General features: G+C 41.8%; 1 protein-coding gene across 1 annotated transcript; it reads right to left on the reverse strand.

Annotated features, from left to right (window-relative positions):
• Nucleotides 1-228: 228 nt before the first annotated feature.
• LOC136429731 (SCY1-like protein 2) lies at nucleotides 229-16,497 on the reverse strand. The gene is made up of 19 exons (XM_066419679.1): nucleotides 16,248-16,497; nucleotides 15,409-15,566; nucleotides 14,770-14,914; nucleotides 13,883-14,032; nucleotides 13,047-13,262; nucleotides 11,961-12,077; nucleotides 11,442-11,567; nucleotides 9,105-9,281; nucleotides 8,467-8,589; nucleotides 7,633-7,746; nucleotides 7,170-7,302; nucleotides 5,397-5,515; nucleotides 4,917-5,020; nucleotides 4,183-4,259; nucleotides 4,043-4,071; nucleotides 3,812-3,826; nucleotides 3,232-3,420; nucleotides 2,683-2,860; nucleotides 229-2,410 (listed from the first exon to the last, which is right to left on the reverse strand). Exons 1-19 carry the CDS (start codon nucleotides 16,419-16,421, stop codon nucleotides 1,872-1,874), a joined length of 2,883 nt encoding a protein of 960 aa, XP_066275776.1. The 5' UTR covers nucleotides 16,422-16,497; the 3' UTR covers nucleotides 229-1,871.
• Nucleotides 16,498-17,119: the final 622 nt, after the last annotated feature.

Here is a 17,119-nt window from a genome sequence, read left to right on the forward strand (position 1 = left end):
TTGGGTCCTCTGATGTCAATAAAATGATCCAAAGAAATGATCAAAACCTCCTTGTCAAAAGCAAGCTATCAACTGGTACCATCTGTTTTCACTTAGTATATGACTTCTTAACGTTAACTTATTACATTCAAGGGGGTTGTTAAAGCGGAGATCCTTGCTTGTCATAAGTCCTTTTTTAAGGTTTAAAAAGAAAGCCAATACAGTGAAGTTTACACAAAACAGTCAGGCTGTGGAGAAAACAAATTCTCTTGTTGTGTTTATTATGCACATTTTTCGCAAAAGGAAAACTGTTTAAGGTACAATAATATACATGAATGACACAGAAGTATTGCATTTATGCAAACAACTACAACTTTTTTTCTGGTAACAACACTGTTCATCAGTTGAGCTGCAAAGTCCCTATACAACTTAGTTGCTGTATATCTCAAATGTAAGATGCAGTCTGCTTTTCTAAGATAAAGGACAGAGAATATGGAATTTTTCAATAGATTCAATAATTTGGTATTCATAACGTCACAATTCATTCATCATTGCACATTTAGTACATGTAATATTTTAAGTAAAACCTTAATACCACATGAACAACTATTTTCACACAATGGCTACATGAATATTCACATACACTTATATCATACCTAACAAACTTTGGAATGGTACTTAGATCACATGCATTCAACAATTCAATATTCTGAAGGACATGAAAAAAAGCAGCTGCCCATATACTAGTATGTAAATCGAAGTAACCATGGACATGTGCAGTGACATCACCAATTCCTGAACACACAGTGACATCACCAATTCCTGTGTACTCTTGAGTATCATCACTACTTCCTGTGCACTATCTTACTAAGTGACATCACTGTGTTTGGATTGACACCTGTTCAAACCAATGTTACACTGACAGAAAAAAATCACAAGCATATCTTATGTTACAAGCAAGTGCTAATTAAAAGACATTGATCCTTTTTAAGTAGTCGACTTTATTCCATCATAATTAGAGAAAAATTCTATTCAAATTTCTGATATTGAATTTTTTAGAATAATTATCCTAAATTTCTGAGACGATACACATGTAATTCATCATAAGTATGAACTTGGCTAAATAACTACTTTGTAACATTCGATATTTTGTTTCATAATTTAATTCTACATCAATCATGGAAGCTCTTGCTTATTTCAGTGTAAAGTGGATAAAAGTTACATGTAGACTACTGACAAATAGTGAGCCATTGTTCACACAACAAAATTCTGTACAAGTTTCAACCAAAGATAAGAAATCAAAGTGAGGCAAAATTGTTGTAATGCTAATTTTGCTCTGAAAAGGAAATATGTACCTCAACATGGACTACACAGCCAAAAGGTTATGATTATATTTATGTACATATATCTCAAGAAAGTCCTATAGTCTGAACAAAATCATGAGCCTCAACAGCATACATGAGTGGGAAAAATTCAGTATCCTTATCGAGTTGAGATTGGATGTTCTTTCAGTTGACTGTGAGTTTTTCAGATTAAGAATTCATTCTTACTAACTAATGTCAGCCAGAGACCTGTCATAACAACTCTTGGACTGGGAGTTGTTAACTTTCTTTAAGAAATTTTTCCAATTGAGAGGTAAAATTTTGTCAAAAATGACAGATAAAAATCAGATACAGCTCTATGAATCCGGAGCAGTGTTCCACAATAGGCCATGATACAGCAGCTGCTATAATGCAGCAGTGCACTCTAGTAAATGTCAAAATTGCCAAATTGAAGGGAGATGTCTTAACTGAACTCCATGTCTAGAATGGATTTGATGGACATTGATTCCCATCCTGGCTACAAGCCTAATATTGTCTACACACTGTGATCCATCACTGTGCATTTACCGTCTAACCCAAGAAGTCCATGATGTCCCCTCTGCTGAGGTTCTGTGCAGATTTCTGTGGTTGTTGTTGGGAGGGACTATGACTAGGGGGTGGCCAACCCCCCATGCCACCTGGATTGGTACCTCCCATTTGACCAAATCCCATTGGCTGCTGCTGCTGTTGTGTCATTTGACCCATCGGAACTTTCTGTTTCGGAGGTCCAAATAGATTATCTAGGGAAGACAAGTCTGGTTTGGCTTGACCTTGGGTTTGACCTTGAAATCCAGATGTTCCAGGAGTCATCCCTCCCATCATTCCCTGATTGCTCATTGTTCCCACCATCCCTTGCCCCGGAGTTCCCATCATCCCTTGAGATGACATTCCCATCATGCCCTGGGAGGACATTCCCATCATGCCTTGAGTAGGTCCACTTCCCATCATTCCAGAGGAGGTTGAGGTCATTCCCATCATTCCCATGGAGGTCGTTGTCGTACTTCCCATCATGCCCCAGCCTGTGCTTCCTCCCATCATCCCTTGTGAACTTCCCATCATTCCTGTGGTACCTGAGGACATCAATTTAGCTGTTGTAAAGATGCACAGATATTTCAAGATTTTGCAATGTATTTCATACTCTTGATTTACTCAGAATGCTGACATTTCCTTAGAATGCTGACATTTTCTTGTCCTGACTTAAAAACCCACCTTAAATCTATCATCATGATTATAGAATATCCTAGATGGGACTGATAATCATAGCAGTTGACACATAACCATGTGGGTGGGTTTGTTACAGCTGTAACTACAAATACATGCAGTACCACTACAACTGACCCACCTGTACTTGGAGGTACCATAGGTTTGGACTCCAGCAGGGTTTGGGACAGGTCCCTGGGTTTGGGGGACGAGGAAGTTGATTTGGCGGGTTTGGGAGCTATGGGGCCTTGGGTCTTCAGACGTCTCTGCTGCTCCTGGTCACGAGCCAATCGCTGCTTCTCCTCCAAGGTCAGGTTCACCTTGAAGGGGCAAAAAAAACATTGATATTGGAAACTGGGAAATAGCAGAACGAATGGTAATAAACAGTTCAGGCCATTGAAATATTGCATAAAATAAAAGCTAAGATCATACATCTTTGTATAGTACAAAACAGTATTGCAAAGCCAAACTGTGCACTTGATAACAATTTGAAACTTGTCTGAAGTTTGGGACTTCAACTATGGTGCCCCAGAAACTTGAAAAACGACTTGCTGATTATAAAATGACGTTTTAGCTTACAGAAGATACATGTATACTTGCTGACAGGTTGCACAGATTCTATGTTCAGTACATGTATATACACATACTCTTGAAAGAAAGTCCTTGCAGAAAACAAGCTTGTTTGACAAACCTTAGCCGGTTGATTCGGCATTCTCCCAGGCGACATGTCCAACGATGCAGCTGGCTCCTCCCTGTCCACCAATGAGGAGGCGGATGTCCTGGATGCTGCAGCAGGAGATCCAGACATGGAGGCTGCCACGGGTTCCTTAGCAAACGGTTTGGACCCGCCCAGTCCAAAACTGCTCCAGATCTTGTCCATCTGTTAAGAAATAGATTCACACAATTTTGTATTTCCTATGTCACAAGACAATTGTTCAATAATATTTCACCTGAACAATCAATGAATAAACAAACGAACACATGAATAAACAAACGAGCACATTAAAAGAAAGTTTAGAAAAGTATAAAATATTTTGTCCATTTCCCCTTCCAAGTTCCTTTGTATACCATTGTGTTTATACTGTTGCTCTTAAAAGTGCTTTGCACAAATACTGCAAACAATTCTCACCTATGTTTCTTAAAAGTGCGGCCTTGTGTAAATGTCACAAAATTTGACAGAGCACCCAGCTTGAGTTTTATATAGACAACACTTCCTTAACTGTTATACAGTAGTAAATGTTTGAATTCATCCACTATAAACATGTTTTTACCTTTCCACCTGATCCCTTCTCAATGTGTACAGCCAGACAGCAGAACAGGCAAAGAAGCATTAAGGAGAAGTTAGTAGGATCTACAAGGAATGTGCACACCCTTATGAAGCAAAGCCATTAATAATAGAAGAAATGTTGGTTATTTTCCACAGCAAAGATTAAGAAAGACTTGTCTATTGCTGCTATTAGAGACTTTAACCTGCAAACTATTTTCAAACTAAATTCACATACCATAGAATCTGATCCGCCATTTTGTTGTTCTGTAACAGAAAAGACACCAACATTTGTACTGTACTCTATTTGAAATGACATTTAAAGAGTAGAAATCAAGTGAAAGCAATATGCACATTGTGCAAATAAACCCATCTCACCCCCACCACCTCCTGCAAACATACTGTTGGTACCTTTGGCGTCGTCTTGGACCTGATGGGTAAAGGCCAGGCTGCTCCTGTGATGAGAGCAAGCCAAGTTGTTACAATTAGATTTGATAGTGACATAACTCAATAACGATAGCCATATTACACAGAAAATGCAGAGATAGAGAAGAAATCTATTGAAACACAGATTGAAGAAATCTAGTTTAGTGGTTACTTATTGTACAAGTTGAAAAGAAAAAAAATTACGTATACATACATGAAAGGGACAGAGTTGGTCCAGGAGGGGAGTAAGAGACATTGTTAGTCACAGCAGAGGGTAAAGATACACATACGTGCAACAGCACGCCAATAATGTTAGTGACTAACAAATAATATCATATTATTGATTAATAGAGTTAAGGATCTAGTCACTAGTTAAAGATATAAGAAGAATCAAGGACATTATATAGGTCCATTAGATGTCCTTGGAAGAATGTACCAAATTGATCAGAATGTGTCTATCATCCTAGACTCTACCCTCCATGCAAATCATCACCCTCATTTCCTGAATCACCACAGGTACTCTGCCCTGCCTGTTCTACCCTCCCCCATCTATCCCCACCTCTGCTGCTCCTCCTGCAAGTTCCGAAGCTGCTCCAGTTTGGTTCTCTGCTCCACCTCTACATGTCTAACCTTCTCCCAATATCACCCTCTTTTCACAACTATCACCCTCCCCCATCCACCCCCACCTCTGTTGCTCCTCCTGCATGTTCTGGAGCTGCTCCAGTTTGGTCCTCTGTTCCTGCTCAACCTGTCTAACCATCTCCTTTATCACTGCCATAAACGCATTGAACTGAAACAGAAGATCACTGATAGATTAGTTAAAAGTTCTAGCACCTTTTTGTAATTGCAGAGACTCATACTTAACCGAGTAGAAAATTTTCCAATACATGTTACATGAACAAGCATCCCCGGAAATCAAATCATTACCCCTGTCAGCTTAGCAACCTGCCAAAATTCTAATAAAAGTTTTTGGAATCTTCGATACCATGAGTAGCATGGGAATTAGATCGTTTGTTTCTTTGTGATGCTGCGGTGTTTTCAAACAAGGGTAACACTTAGGCACTTATCAGAGATGAACATGATTGCTCAGGATTTGTAGGTCCAAACACAACAACTGTTGATAATACTCTTTTTGTTGATTTCAAACCAGGTATCACATTTCCCACCTGCTTGAGGTTGAGTCCGTTGTCTATGACGATGGGCAGGAGGAAGGGCAGGACTTTTGTGGCCAGCACGTCTCGTGGGATCCCAAGCTTCTTATGCTCCAGGGTCATCTTGTAGATTCCTGCAGGGGGTTAGCATGTCTTAGATGTTTAAACAGACTTAAAGAAAGGAAATGTAAAGGAGCTCTAAGCCAATTAAAGACTCTGGATTGTAAGCTAAGTATAATGACTCCTGGTTATGTGACTCATATTTTTTTCAACCTTTATCTGACCTTGAAGGTTACATATTACTCTTCGGCCGTGGCCGAGTTTTGGATCTTAGTAAAATCATAATTATATTGTGGCATAGAGAATTGAAACCAAAGTTTCATGTTGAGAGAGCTCTTTGACCAAAAAACCAATACTTTTCATACATTGTTGCTCCTCCTTGTTTTGTTTCTATTTCCTGAAAACAGTTCACTCTCCTTCTTACTTTCCTTGCACCCCTTCCCTTATTTTTCATATAAAACCCCATTTTTCCTAATATTCTAAAATGAAAACCTAATTAATAAGGGAGCACTTCCTCACCTAACATCTCCTGTAACATGGGCAGTCCTGATGTAAGTTATACTCACCTAACATTCCCATAAGTACAGCTGGTTCTCTGGACGGGATCTCCTGTAACATGGGCAGTCCTGATGTAAGTTATACTCACCTAACATCCCCATAAGTACAGCTGGTTCCCTGGATGGGATCTCCTGTAACATGGGCAGTCCTGATGTAAGTTATACTCACCTAACATTCCCATAAGTACAGCTGGCTCCCTGGATGGGATCTCCTGTAACATGGGCAGTCCTGATGTAAGTTATACTCACCTAACATCCCCATAAGTACAGCTGGTTCCCTGGAGGGGATCTCCTGCAACATGGGCAGGAGCTCGTCCAACACAAACCACTTATCCAGGGACTCATACTACAAGGGACATAAACTCACCTAACATCCCCATAAGTACAGCTGGCTCCCTGGATGGGATCTCCTGTAACATGGGCTGTCCTGATGTAAGTTATACTCACCTAACATCCCCATAAGAACAGCCGGTTCCCTGGAGGGGATCTCCTGTAACATGGGCAGTCCTGATGTAAGTTATACTCACCTAACATCCCCATAAGTACAGCCGGCTCCCTGGATATGGGATCTCCTGTAACATGGGCAGTCCTGATGTAAGTTATACTCACCTAGCATCCCCATAAGTACAGCGGGTTCCCTGGATGGGATCTCCTGTAACATGGGCAGTCCTGATGTAAGTTATACTCACCTAACATCCCCATAAGTACAGCCGGTTCCCTGGATGGGATCTCCTGTAACATGGGCAGTCCTGATGTAAGTTATACTCACCTAGCATCCCCATAAGTACAGCGGGTTCCCTGGATGGGATCTCCTGTAACATGGGCAGTCCTGATGTAAGTTATACTCACCTAACATCCCCATAAGTACAGCCGGTTCCCTGGATGGGATCTCCTGTAACATGGGCAGTCCTGATGTAAGTTATACTCACCTAACATCCCCATAAGTACAGCTGGTTCCCTGGATGGGATCTCCTGTAACATGGGCAGTCCTGATGTAAGTTATACTCACCTAACATCCCCATAAGTACAGCTGGTTCCCTGGAGGGGATCTCCTGTAACATGGGCAGTCCTAATGTAAGTTATACTCACCTAACATCCCCATAAGTACAGCCGGCTCCCTGGATATGGGATCTCCTGTAACATGGGCAGTCCTGATGTAAGTTATACTCACCTAACATCCCCATAAGTACAGCTGGCTCCCTGGATGGGATCTCCTGTAGCATGGGCAGGAGCTCGTCTAACACAAACCACTTATCCAGGGACTCTAGCATCTTCCCCAGACACACCAGGCAGTTCACGCGCACCTAGGGGGGCATGAACACAGTTGTCAAAGAGTCAAATCTACAGGGAGTAAAACATACACCTAAAGTGGTATTGGACACTCCTGTCTAACAGTCTGGTTTTGGGGAAGACTACATGGAACAGGACTTGCACTAAAACAAAGCTATGCCATAAAAATGTGTCATGACTGTCTACATCCCTGTGCAATTATAGCTTTAAGTTGACCGAACACTAATCATGCTAGCACAGCTTGTATTTCCAAACTGGTGGACTAAGTCACTTAAAGGTTAAGATAAACATTTTTGAAAAAGATAAAGTTCAAAATTGATAAAAAAAAGGAAAATTTGCCATACCGATAGCGAGCTTGTCTGCAGACACATAGTCTTGATCCTGGGGATGATGGAATGTTTCATGGTGGAGAAGTCCACCATGCTGGAGAAGGTGGGGATGATGGCCAGGCAGCGCTCCTGGGGAGGGGAACGGGAATGCCATTAAAACCAAATAGCAAAGTTATGTTATTCACAACCTAGTATTTACATGAGCCAACGTTTCAATGACTGTCTGTCATCTTCATCAGGGCAATACTGACTGGTTCACTGTGCACTGAAGCTAGGTATTACTGCTAACAATGCAGGTGTTATTGCTAACAATGCTAACAATGACAGACAGCCATCAAAACGTTGGCTCATGTAAATGCTTGGTTGTGAATAAAAGCTATTCTCCAACCTGATGAAAGTATACACGGATGCCATTAAAACCATCATGGGGTAAGGGGAACGGGAGTGCCATTAAAACAACCAGCAGTGATGGACCAGCCTGTGTGTGTGTGTGTGTGTGTATTTGTAAAAATCTTGGTCATTTCTATTTTCAGGTCAACAGTTATCTTCTTCTGTCATTCTGTTTTTCTTGACATGCAAATTTCTTTTTTTTTCCTTTTTTCTATCACGGAAATCCTCTTCATCCATGATGTCTCTCCAGGGACAAAGTAGATAAGAAAGCAATGATCAGGTGAAACTATAAAATGAAACTTTTGTTTTTTGGTAAAATAACCATTCATAAAAAGTCTGATCCTAAAACCACCAAGATTTACTTATTCCTGCACTCTGATTTCAGATTTGGGTCCTTCAAGAAGTTCTTTAATTTCTGTAATTTCATGGAGTAAGTATACAATGCATATGTAGCCCTACCTGTATGGGCTGCATGGAAGATTCCATTGCTCTGTAGACCATGGGGAGGACATGGTCTTTCACATCTTGTGAGGGGGTTTTGCTCAGGAGCAGGTCCATCTTTTGCAGGAGGATTATCACAATCTGTGGAAAACATCATAGGTGAAGCATTACATTGTAGCAAAATTTCTATATACATTCAAATAGATGTTCTTGAATGTACATATCATTATCAGGGTAGGGATCGCAACCTGGCAGAATCACTGATTCTACCGGCAGAGATCCCCATTGAAGTTTCTAATCAGAATGCTAAAGATGCATTAGGGTCGTCTCCCATTCATGTCAATCCTAAAAAAAAGTCAATCCATTGATCATGAATCAGCATTGAAAAGTTCCAAATGTCTTCTGAGGGAATATCGTTAAATTTACAGACTCTGATCATAATCTCTACAGGCAGAATTGGCGATTCTGCCATATTGCAACTTCTACACATATACATACAAAAGATAAACTTCCATGTTTGACCTTCCAGTATGAATGAACCTCTGGAAATCATGTAATCTACTCACCTGAACTGGTTCAGAAACTTTAAAAACAGGTTTCAGCTGAGGAAGGAGCAGTCTAGCTATACATGACTGTGTAGTGTAATATTTCCTTACCTGAACTGGTTCAGAAACCTTGAAGACTGGTTTGAGCTGAGGCAACACCAGTCTGGTGTATTCCTCGTTGGAGCAGTCATCGGCAATAAGCAGCACGTTTGGCAGGACGAAGGGTATCATGTCGGGGTTCACAAACTCCTGGGTGAGACATGGCAGCACCCTCTGTAGCAGCACTCTCTGGAGTAGGAATTTCAGAAGTTATAACACCTGTTATCAATGGCACAAAATAATATCCACATTGTGCAACCCATGAACCAGCTACAGTTTGCAGTAAAGAGATGCGGCAAAAAGACATCATACCACAGTTGATTGTTTAGTTTGTTTGTTTGTTTGTTCTGCTGGTAAACCACCTCTAGGCATATAACACGCATGCCCTGTAGGTACATGTATGTAGAAACTGCATAAGACCCGACTGTTTTGATTCACTTACACTGGGATGGACCCCTACCTTTGATAACAAAATTCCTATGTGATACACATGCAGAGTCTCTACTAAGTCATATTCTACATGACAATAAAAGTGCAGATTGATACACATTTCTCATTTTCATTTTCATTTTATTTTATTTTACCAGGGAAATCACAGCTCAGGCCTGCGGCCTGTTTTTCAGGTGTCCCTGGACACGTACACATACAATAAGAACACAGTATTGCACATATTAAATCATACATAAGCTAAAAACATCAGTAGAAAATATATCGCTACAGTCCATTTTTGAAAGCCTTCAAACCGGTGAGTCGTCTTCGATCAATAGAGAGTCCATTCCAAAGTGTTGGCCCCTGGAACTGTAAGCTGCCCTTGAAAGACTGTACGTTTGACTGCGGTATCGTCAGCAGATAGGGGTCCCAGTCTGCGAGTTGTTTTGCAGCTGCCCGTGTTCGCACTTTAAGCACCGGTGGCGACATCCACTTAAACATTTGTGTCAGGTAGGGCGGCGCTTTATTTCGAACTGCTTTATACACGGTCACTAGCGTGTTCTCTTTCACTCGGCCAGTTAGTGGCTCCATCCCATCCTCTGCTAACAGTGATTCGATGGGTTTGTGGTCCTTGAGTTTACTGCCTGTTATAATTCTGGCAGCACGATTTATCAACCTATTCAACTGCATCATTTTTGATTTGTTCGAGTTCAGAAGTGATGGCAACCATGCCGTCGAACAGTAGTCCAGGTGTGAGTATAGCAGAGTCCTACACATGAGCTGCAGTATGCCCTTAGTAACAAAGGGTTTGGCGCGACGTAAGGCACCGAGGCCAGCAAGGAGCTTTCTAGTGATCATCTCGACGTGAGGTGTCCACTGTAGAGAGGGGTCCATGGTAACACCCAGATACGTGAAGGAGTCTACCTGCTCAAATGTGTTTAGACCGTCCGTTACAGAGACACTCTTTCCCGTGTGACGTAGTTTCTGTGGCAAACCAAATACCATGGATTTAGTTTTATCCGGGTGAAGTGACAGTCTGTTTTCTTTAAACCAGTTAGCAGCACTTCTCATGTCCTCGGACACAGCATCCTCACACTCATTTAACAGGCTTGCAGAGTAGTAAATGACCGTATCATCGGCGTACATGTGGATGCTGCACTTTCTTACAACTTTAGGTAGATCATTCATGTAAATACAGAACAGTAAAGGTCCTAAGACACTCCCTTGCGGTACTCCGCATGTGACACGGGATAGTGTAGACTGTTTGTTTTGTATATCTACACATTGAAAGCGATCTGTGAGGTAAGACCTGAACCAGTGTGCTGTCCCACTGTCAAATCCCATCTTCTGTAGTTTTCCCAGTAGTATTTCATGATTTACAGTGTCAAATGCTTTTCTTAGGTCGAGGAAAAGGGCGACCGTGACCTTATGGGCATTAAATGCAGACTTAATGTCTTCCACAACCTTCTGGACAGCGGTACCGGTACTGTGATGCTTTCTGAAGCCACTTTGGTGGGCCGTGAGTAGACCATTTCTGTCCATGAAGTGTGAGATCTGGTTGTGCACGATTCTCTCCATGACTTTGGAAGCCACGTTTAGCACGGACACCGGACGGTAGTTAGAAACGTTGTCTCTCTTCCCTGCTTTGTGTATGGGCGAGACTTTTGCCATTTTCCAATCATTCGTTTCTATTCATTGGTCTCTCCAGGCCATTGGTCTCTCCAGGCAATTTCCTGACATTGCCACCATCCCTGACAATCTCTGACTTATCAATCTACATGACATTACTACATGTACATGCACCTCTTTTGTGTATTAAAACACCCACTGCATTCTGATTCATTGGCTTGGCTTCGCTAGCGAAGATTTCAGGGGAGTCCAATTCTGATTAAGATTAAGAAAAAGGATGTAGAGTCTGACCTTTGGCAGTTTGGACATGACCTTGGGGAGCCCCTTAAAGAACTGAGACTTCTGCAGGTTGTCCCTCTGGAGGAGGGTGTCCAGGTACTGCAGCGTCATCGCACCAACATCGTCAAAGAACGGGATCTATTCAAATGGTAAAACAATGGTACTGTAAATCTTGAAATGTCTGTGGCGGTTTTATTTCTGTGATGACCATTCAACCGAAAATTCATCACACCAGGAATATCCATTTCCATTGTATCGCTAACAGTTACAAATATGAAACACACAGTAATAATAGAATTGCTTCAATTGAAAACTTGAAACACAGGGAAAAGCCCCTTTCCCCTTCTTCTACAAAGTCCCCACACAAATATATAAATTTACGGTTTGATTTCTACAGGTTCTTACTTCTAAGAGAAGAATATGGCTGTTGCCTGCCCAGGAATAACATCAATTGCACTGCTGGTAGAAAAACTACAGAGACAAATGTACAGTCTTCCCAAAAGAATGACCCTTGAAATTATGACCCCTCACCTTTGACATCTGGTCGGCGTCAGGCCTGACTGTTGGCTCCACGTTGAGCATGAGTTTGACACACTCCCTCACGGGGTCGGGCAAGCTGCCCAGGACGGACATACGCAGGGAGCCCAGCTGGGAACATGGACAGAAAAACACACAAATAAGGCCACAGGATTTTCAATGACATAAACAAGTATCCTTTGCGTTACAAGAAGAGGTTGCATGTAGGCACTTAAAATAACCCCTGCAACACAGGAACATATAATATTGTTTAAAAAAAACAACAAGATCAAGTCAGTTTCTTTGCACACTCACATCAGATCTCCAGAACTTCATGTTTTATTGACAAAAGTACTATAGAGTCATGTAGTGAATGATAATACATGTGTGTAGCATCCATGCACCAATGAAGTCATGTTCTCGATCTGACAAAGGCAAAAGTAGCTGTACAAGATTCACATTTTGTGTATTGTATGATCATGTTGTGGCTTAGCTGTAGTCCCATATATGAAGCTGTGATATGATATGGATGAAATGTGGTTAGAGAGTTACAACAAAACAAAACCATCTTCACGCAATTCCTGTAGCAGCTATATGGGATATGTGGATGATCATGAGATAAGGTTAGAGAGCAGGGACAAAACAAACACATGAAGTACCTTCTGATAATCATGCCAGGTTTAAACCATTCCAAGTCAGGCATAACGCAACCAACATGTAAAAGAAAAAGAAAGTATGGGTATTCAATAACAGCAAAAAAGCAAAACAGCAAAAAAAATGTGATTTTGTCATTTTCTAGAAAATTCTATCAAACACTACTAGTAAAATCTCCTTGAGGTGGGCTAGAAAGCCCATAGAAAACTGGTAACTTCATATTCAATATAAGGTAAAAGATGGCATATTTAGCACATATGCCAAAATAATGTTTCTCTTGTATTGTTGAAAAAAATGGAACCACAGTGAGTCCATAATGGAACATATCAGACATGCCCATATACAGCAAGCATACCCATATACATTGTAGATATAGCATAGCTGTTTGTAAGTACATGCTTATACATAGCAAAACATTCTGATATATGACCCTATATGGTAGCCTACCTGTTCTATGTTTCTCTTGTAAGTCGGCAGACTGGAGCCACAGTCCATGATGGTCTTGCCGTGGTTGAAGATAGCGTAGAACAGCATGCCAAGGGAGAAGAGGTCCCCTGGCGTGTCGCAGGAGCACTGCAGCACGTACTCCGGGGCGTGGTAGTTCAGTGTCTGCTGTGCCTGCGGTGTCAGGTTCTCATCGTAGTCCTTAGCTGGGAAGAATGCCTGAAACATGTAAATAGAGCTTTGTTCATTCATTGGTTTGTTTGTTTGTGGTTTCATTTGTTCATACATTCATCCATCCATTCATTCGCTTAGAGATGGATGTTGAAAAGACACCTAGAAAATGTGTAAAACTTGAAACAGATTGACAGTATTTTCTCAAGCGTAATTCAATATAGCTTTCAGCTTTCTATAGTAAATGCAATTTACACTTCTCCCTGCCAAGGTTTACCCTCAGGCTGGTATCCTGCCAAATTGTGCCTTGTGCCACTAGGCAGTAAGTGCATGGTTAAGAATATTCCTGTTGGTTCTGAGTTCAAAGCTTTAACCGTTACACCACGCCGACGACACAGGTCATACTAGAGACTTAAAAATGAACTGCTTTCTCTGCTTAACAATCATTACTTATGGGATAGAGTATTGGAGTTAAACACACTCCATTACCAGTGGACTAGCCCCCTCCCTCTGTTGTACATGTACTTGCCTGCGTGGCGCAAGGTTTACAGAAATGGAGATGGTACCAGCACTGTACACATGCACCTAAAGGTGTGGGAAGGGTTTTAACTTAACTAGTTTATATGAGTGAAACTTGATGATTACAGGACCAGAAGATTGAAACTCACGGCCTGATCCGGGGGGTTGGAGGAGGGGATGCAGAACTCGAACCCTGCGACCTTCCAGGCCCCGTTCTTGTTCAAGATGATGACCTCTGGTGTCAGGTTACCGTGGACCATCTTTACATCGTTGTGGAGGAAAGCCAGGCCTTCTGTCACCTGCAGGGACAAAAACAAGACCTCATACCTTTGTGAAATATTTAGAGTTTTTGTGAATATTTTTAATGCCATAGCCCCAGAAGATGTTAATGATCCTTCCCTTCCCTTCTTTCCTTAATCAATTCTGGCTATCTCCCTTCCATAAGGGGTCATTGGTCGTCCACATTCTATGGGGGTCCTCTGACCAGCTGTTCCTGAAGAATACCACACTACTTTCCGGAAGGGGGTGTTGGCCTGCAATGCTAAGTACCTGAAAATACTATGATTCTCTGGCAATTTCACAATTCAGTAAACTTCAGTCTGATTTGTCGAAGATTGTTGACAGTGTGATGCTGACTCAAAATATAATCTCCTTGACAGAGAAAAGTAAAGAACTCCTTGAGAGTATTAGACTAATTTAGAGTAGCATGTGTAGTCCAAGATTACCAAGGTTAGTGGCAAGACCAAGAGGTTGGGAGTTCAAATCCTGCATGCTGTTGCTGACCCGACAAGCACGATACGGGAAAGGGTTAACAAAGAGTCCACAAGACATCAGACCCACCTGTAAGAGTCCACAAGACATCAGACCCACCTGTAAGACTCTAAGAGTCCACAAGACATCAGACCCACCTGTAAGAGTCCACAAGACATCAGACCCACCTGTAAGACTCTAAGAGTCCACAAGACATCAGACCCACCTGTAAGAGTCCACAAGACGTCTGACCCTCCTGTAAGAGTCCACAAGACGTCCGACTCACCTGTAGGAGTCCGTACTTGATCTCCACCTCGTACAGCTGGTGGTCCTTGATGGCGGTGGGAACGGGCGTCGGCATGTTCTCATAGTTCCCCAGCACGTTGGCCAGGCTGGCAAACACAGGCTCTGTGGCAAACGCCAGGCTGTCTCTGTGGATGGAGAAAAGAGTATATATCACTTATGGATACCTTGATGAAACAAAAAAGTACTAGTGCTTATGAAAAATCAAGCTAAATTTAGCTTCACACAATTTTGTGGGTAACCTTAAAGTTTGTTAATAGTTTCATCCTGCTTTATTCTGTGATCATTGTTCTATTTGTTTTAGAAATTAGAGATAGAACAAATGGTTGAAAGCATGATCTTTAAAAACTTTATATTAAGGTTGCAAGACATGACAATTGATGTAACGTATCTGGGACATATCTTTGAATTCCATCAAACATGTTTATAGTTGACATGCTATTGCGTTCTGCTCTCTCTAGTCATTCTGACAGCACTTCCAGGATAACTAGGTAGTTTTGTTTACTTTTCATACCGTTAACATTTTCATTTCAAACCCAAAAAGTTTAAAAAAATCCCTGCTCCCATTTTCACAATACCCCTTATGATATTTTCTGGTCCATCTCTCTTTCCAATCCTGTACCTGGACTCCTCCAGTGGATGCTGCACAGTGAGCAGACGTGGGTGTCTGAGGCGGGTCAGCTGGGTCACGCCCCTCTTCATGGCCTCGACCACGGCGTCCCGGTCTCTCCGGCTCATCCGCTCAAACTGTCTCTTCTCACACACAAACACAGACACCTCCTGGAGACACAATAATAATTATAATAAATGGTTTATTGGTTCGAAATTACCCATGCAATGGCAGCCAATGCTGAATTGCTGCAGGGTTTACAATCACATAATACACAATAATACAGAAGATACATATTTGAACACTTGCACTTTATATAACTGTCGCAAGGGTCTGGCGGCTGCCATTCGGCGCCAGCAGGTGACCTCAATACGACCTTCCCCAACCGAAGTCAGGTACCCATTCACAGCTGGGTGAAGTGAGGAAATTCGTGTAAAGTGCCTTTCCCAAGGGCACAACATCGGGGCATACCGATGGTTTCGAACCCGGGACCTCTCGGTTCTGGGCGAAACGCCCTACCGATTGCGCCATACGATGCCACTGAACACAAAACAAAGCAGACTTCATGCAGAACTGTATTACATGATACTGTCTTTTCCTTTTAACTTTTGCTGTGGAGGGCTAGGTTGTCTGTAAATGGTTACACTATTTTTTAAGATTAGGATAAAGCCTGAAAGAAATGTTAAACTTTTCTGGGTTTTTTTCCCCTTGTATTCTTTAAGTTATGGTGCTTTGTGTAAGAAAATCGGAGCACTTTTCCCAGTTGTAAATCTAAAGTGAACATTTAAGCAGGACTTTTGGCCATAAAATATCAGCTTGAAAATAATAGGCAAACCCTTCTGAGCCCCCACCTGTTTTGTGGTTTTCTTGATGCCATTATAGATCTTCCACAGGCAACCCGGGCCTCCGCTGGCTACGTGGTTCCTGATCTCAAACTCCCTGGTTACCGGGTTGCCGAGCACCGAGCTCGCCGCACTGCTCACCGTACTCTGTACGGTGCTCTGCAGCTTCTTCAGCATCTCCATGGTTACGGGTGACCTTTGACGTTTCCGTGGTAGATGGCAGACTGAAACAGACACTCCTGTCGCTACAACATTGAGGACTGGATGGGAGAAATGAGAATACTATTATTATAGTCAAACATTAATATTCTCAACAAACATAAACAACTGGCTGATTTTAGCTTGAAAGTTCATCTGCATAGGTAGAAGTAATTCCGGGGCAAGTTTGAATTGTAATTTCCAACACAAATATTGGACTTACCCAAATTTTATCTGCATAATATGACATCATCTCAGCAGTGGACAGTGCTCATTCCTCTGAGTGTACAGTCAAAAATTTTGGTAAGTCCAATGTTTGTGTTGGATATTTCAGTTCAAACTTGCTCCAGAACTGGTTGATTGATTAGAGAAGACCTTTCCAAGGCAATCAACAAGCAGATGTACCTAGCTCTCTCCTGGTACATCGAGAGTACGTACAGACTCAATGCGCTCCCCTAGAAACACCTCCAACTACACACAAGCACAGGTCACCAAGAGTTAAATACCTAGAGAGACAATCGACTCGTACACAGAACCAAGCAACCCAGCACCAAGAGACCACGTCTAGCGATATTATAGACGTTAAACAAGGACAACAACAACAACAACACGATTGGTACATGATAAAACTACAGACACCTATTATTTTGCCTCAAAGCAAATGGTTTTTAGTTCATCCCAAG

This window comes from Branchiostoma lanceolatum, chromosome 3 (assembly GCF_035083965.1).
Source record: "Branchiostoma lanceolatum isolate klBraLanc5 chromosome 3, klBraLanc5.hap2, whole genome shotgun sequence".
NCBI classification, from domain to species: Eukaryota; Metazoa; Chordata; class Leptocardii; order Amphioxiformes; family Branchiostomatidae; genus Branchiostoma; species Branchiostoma lanceolatum.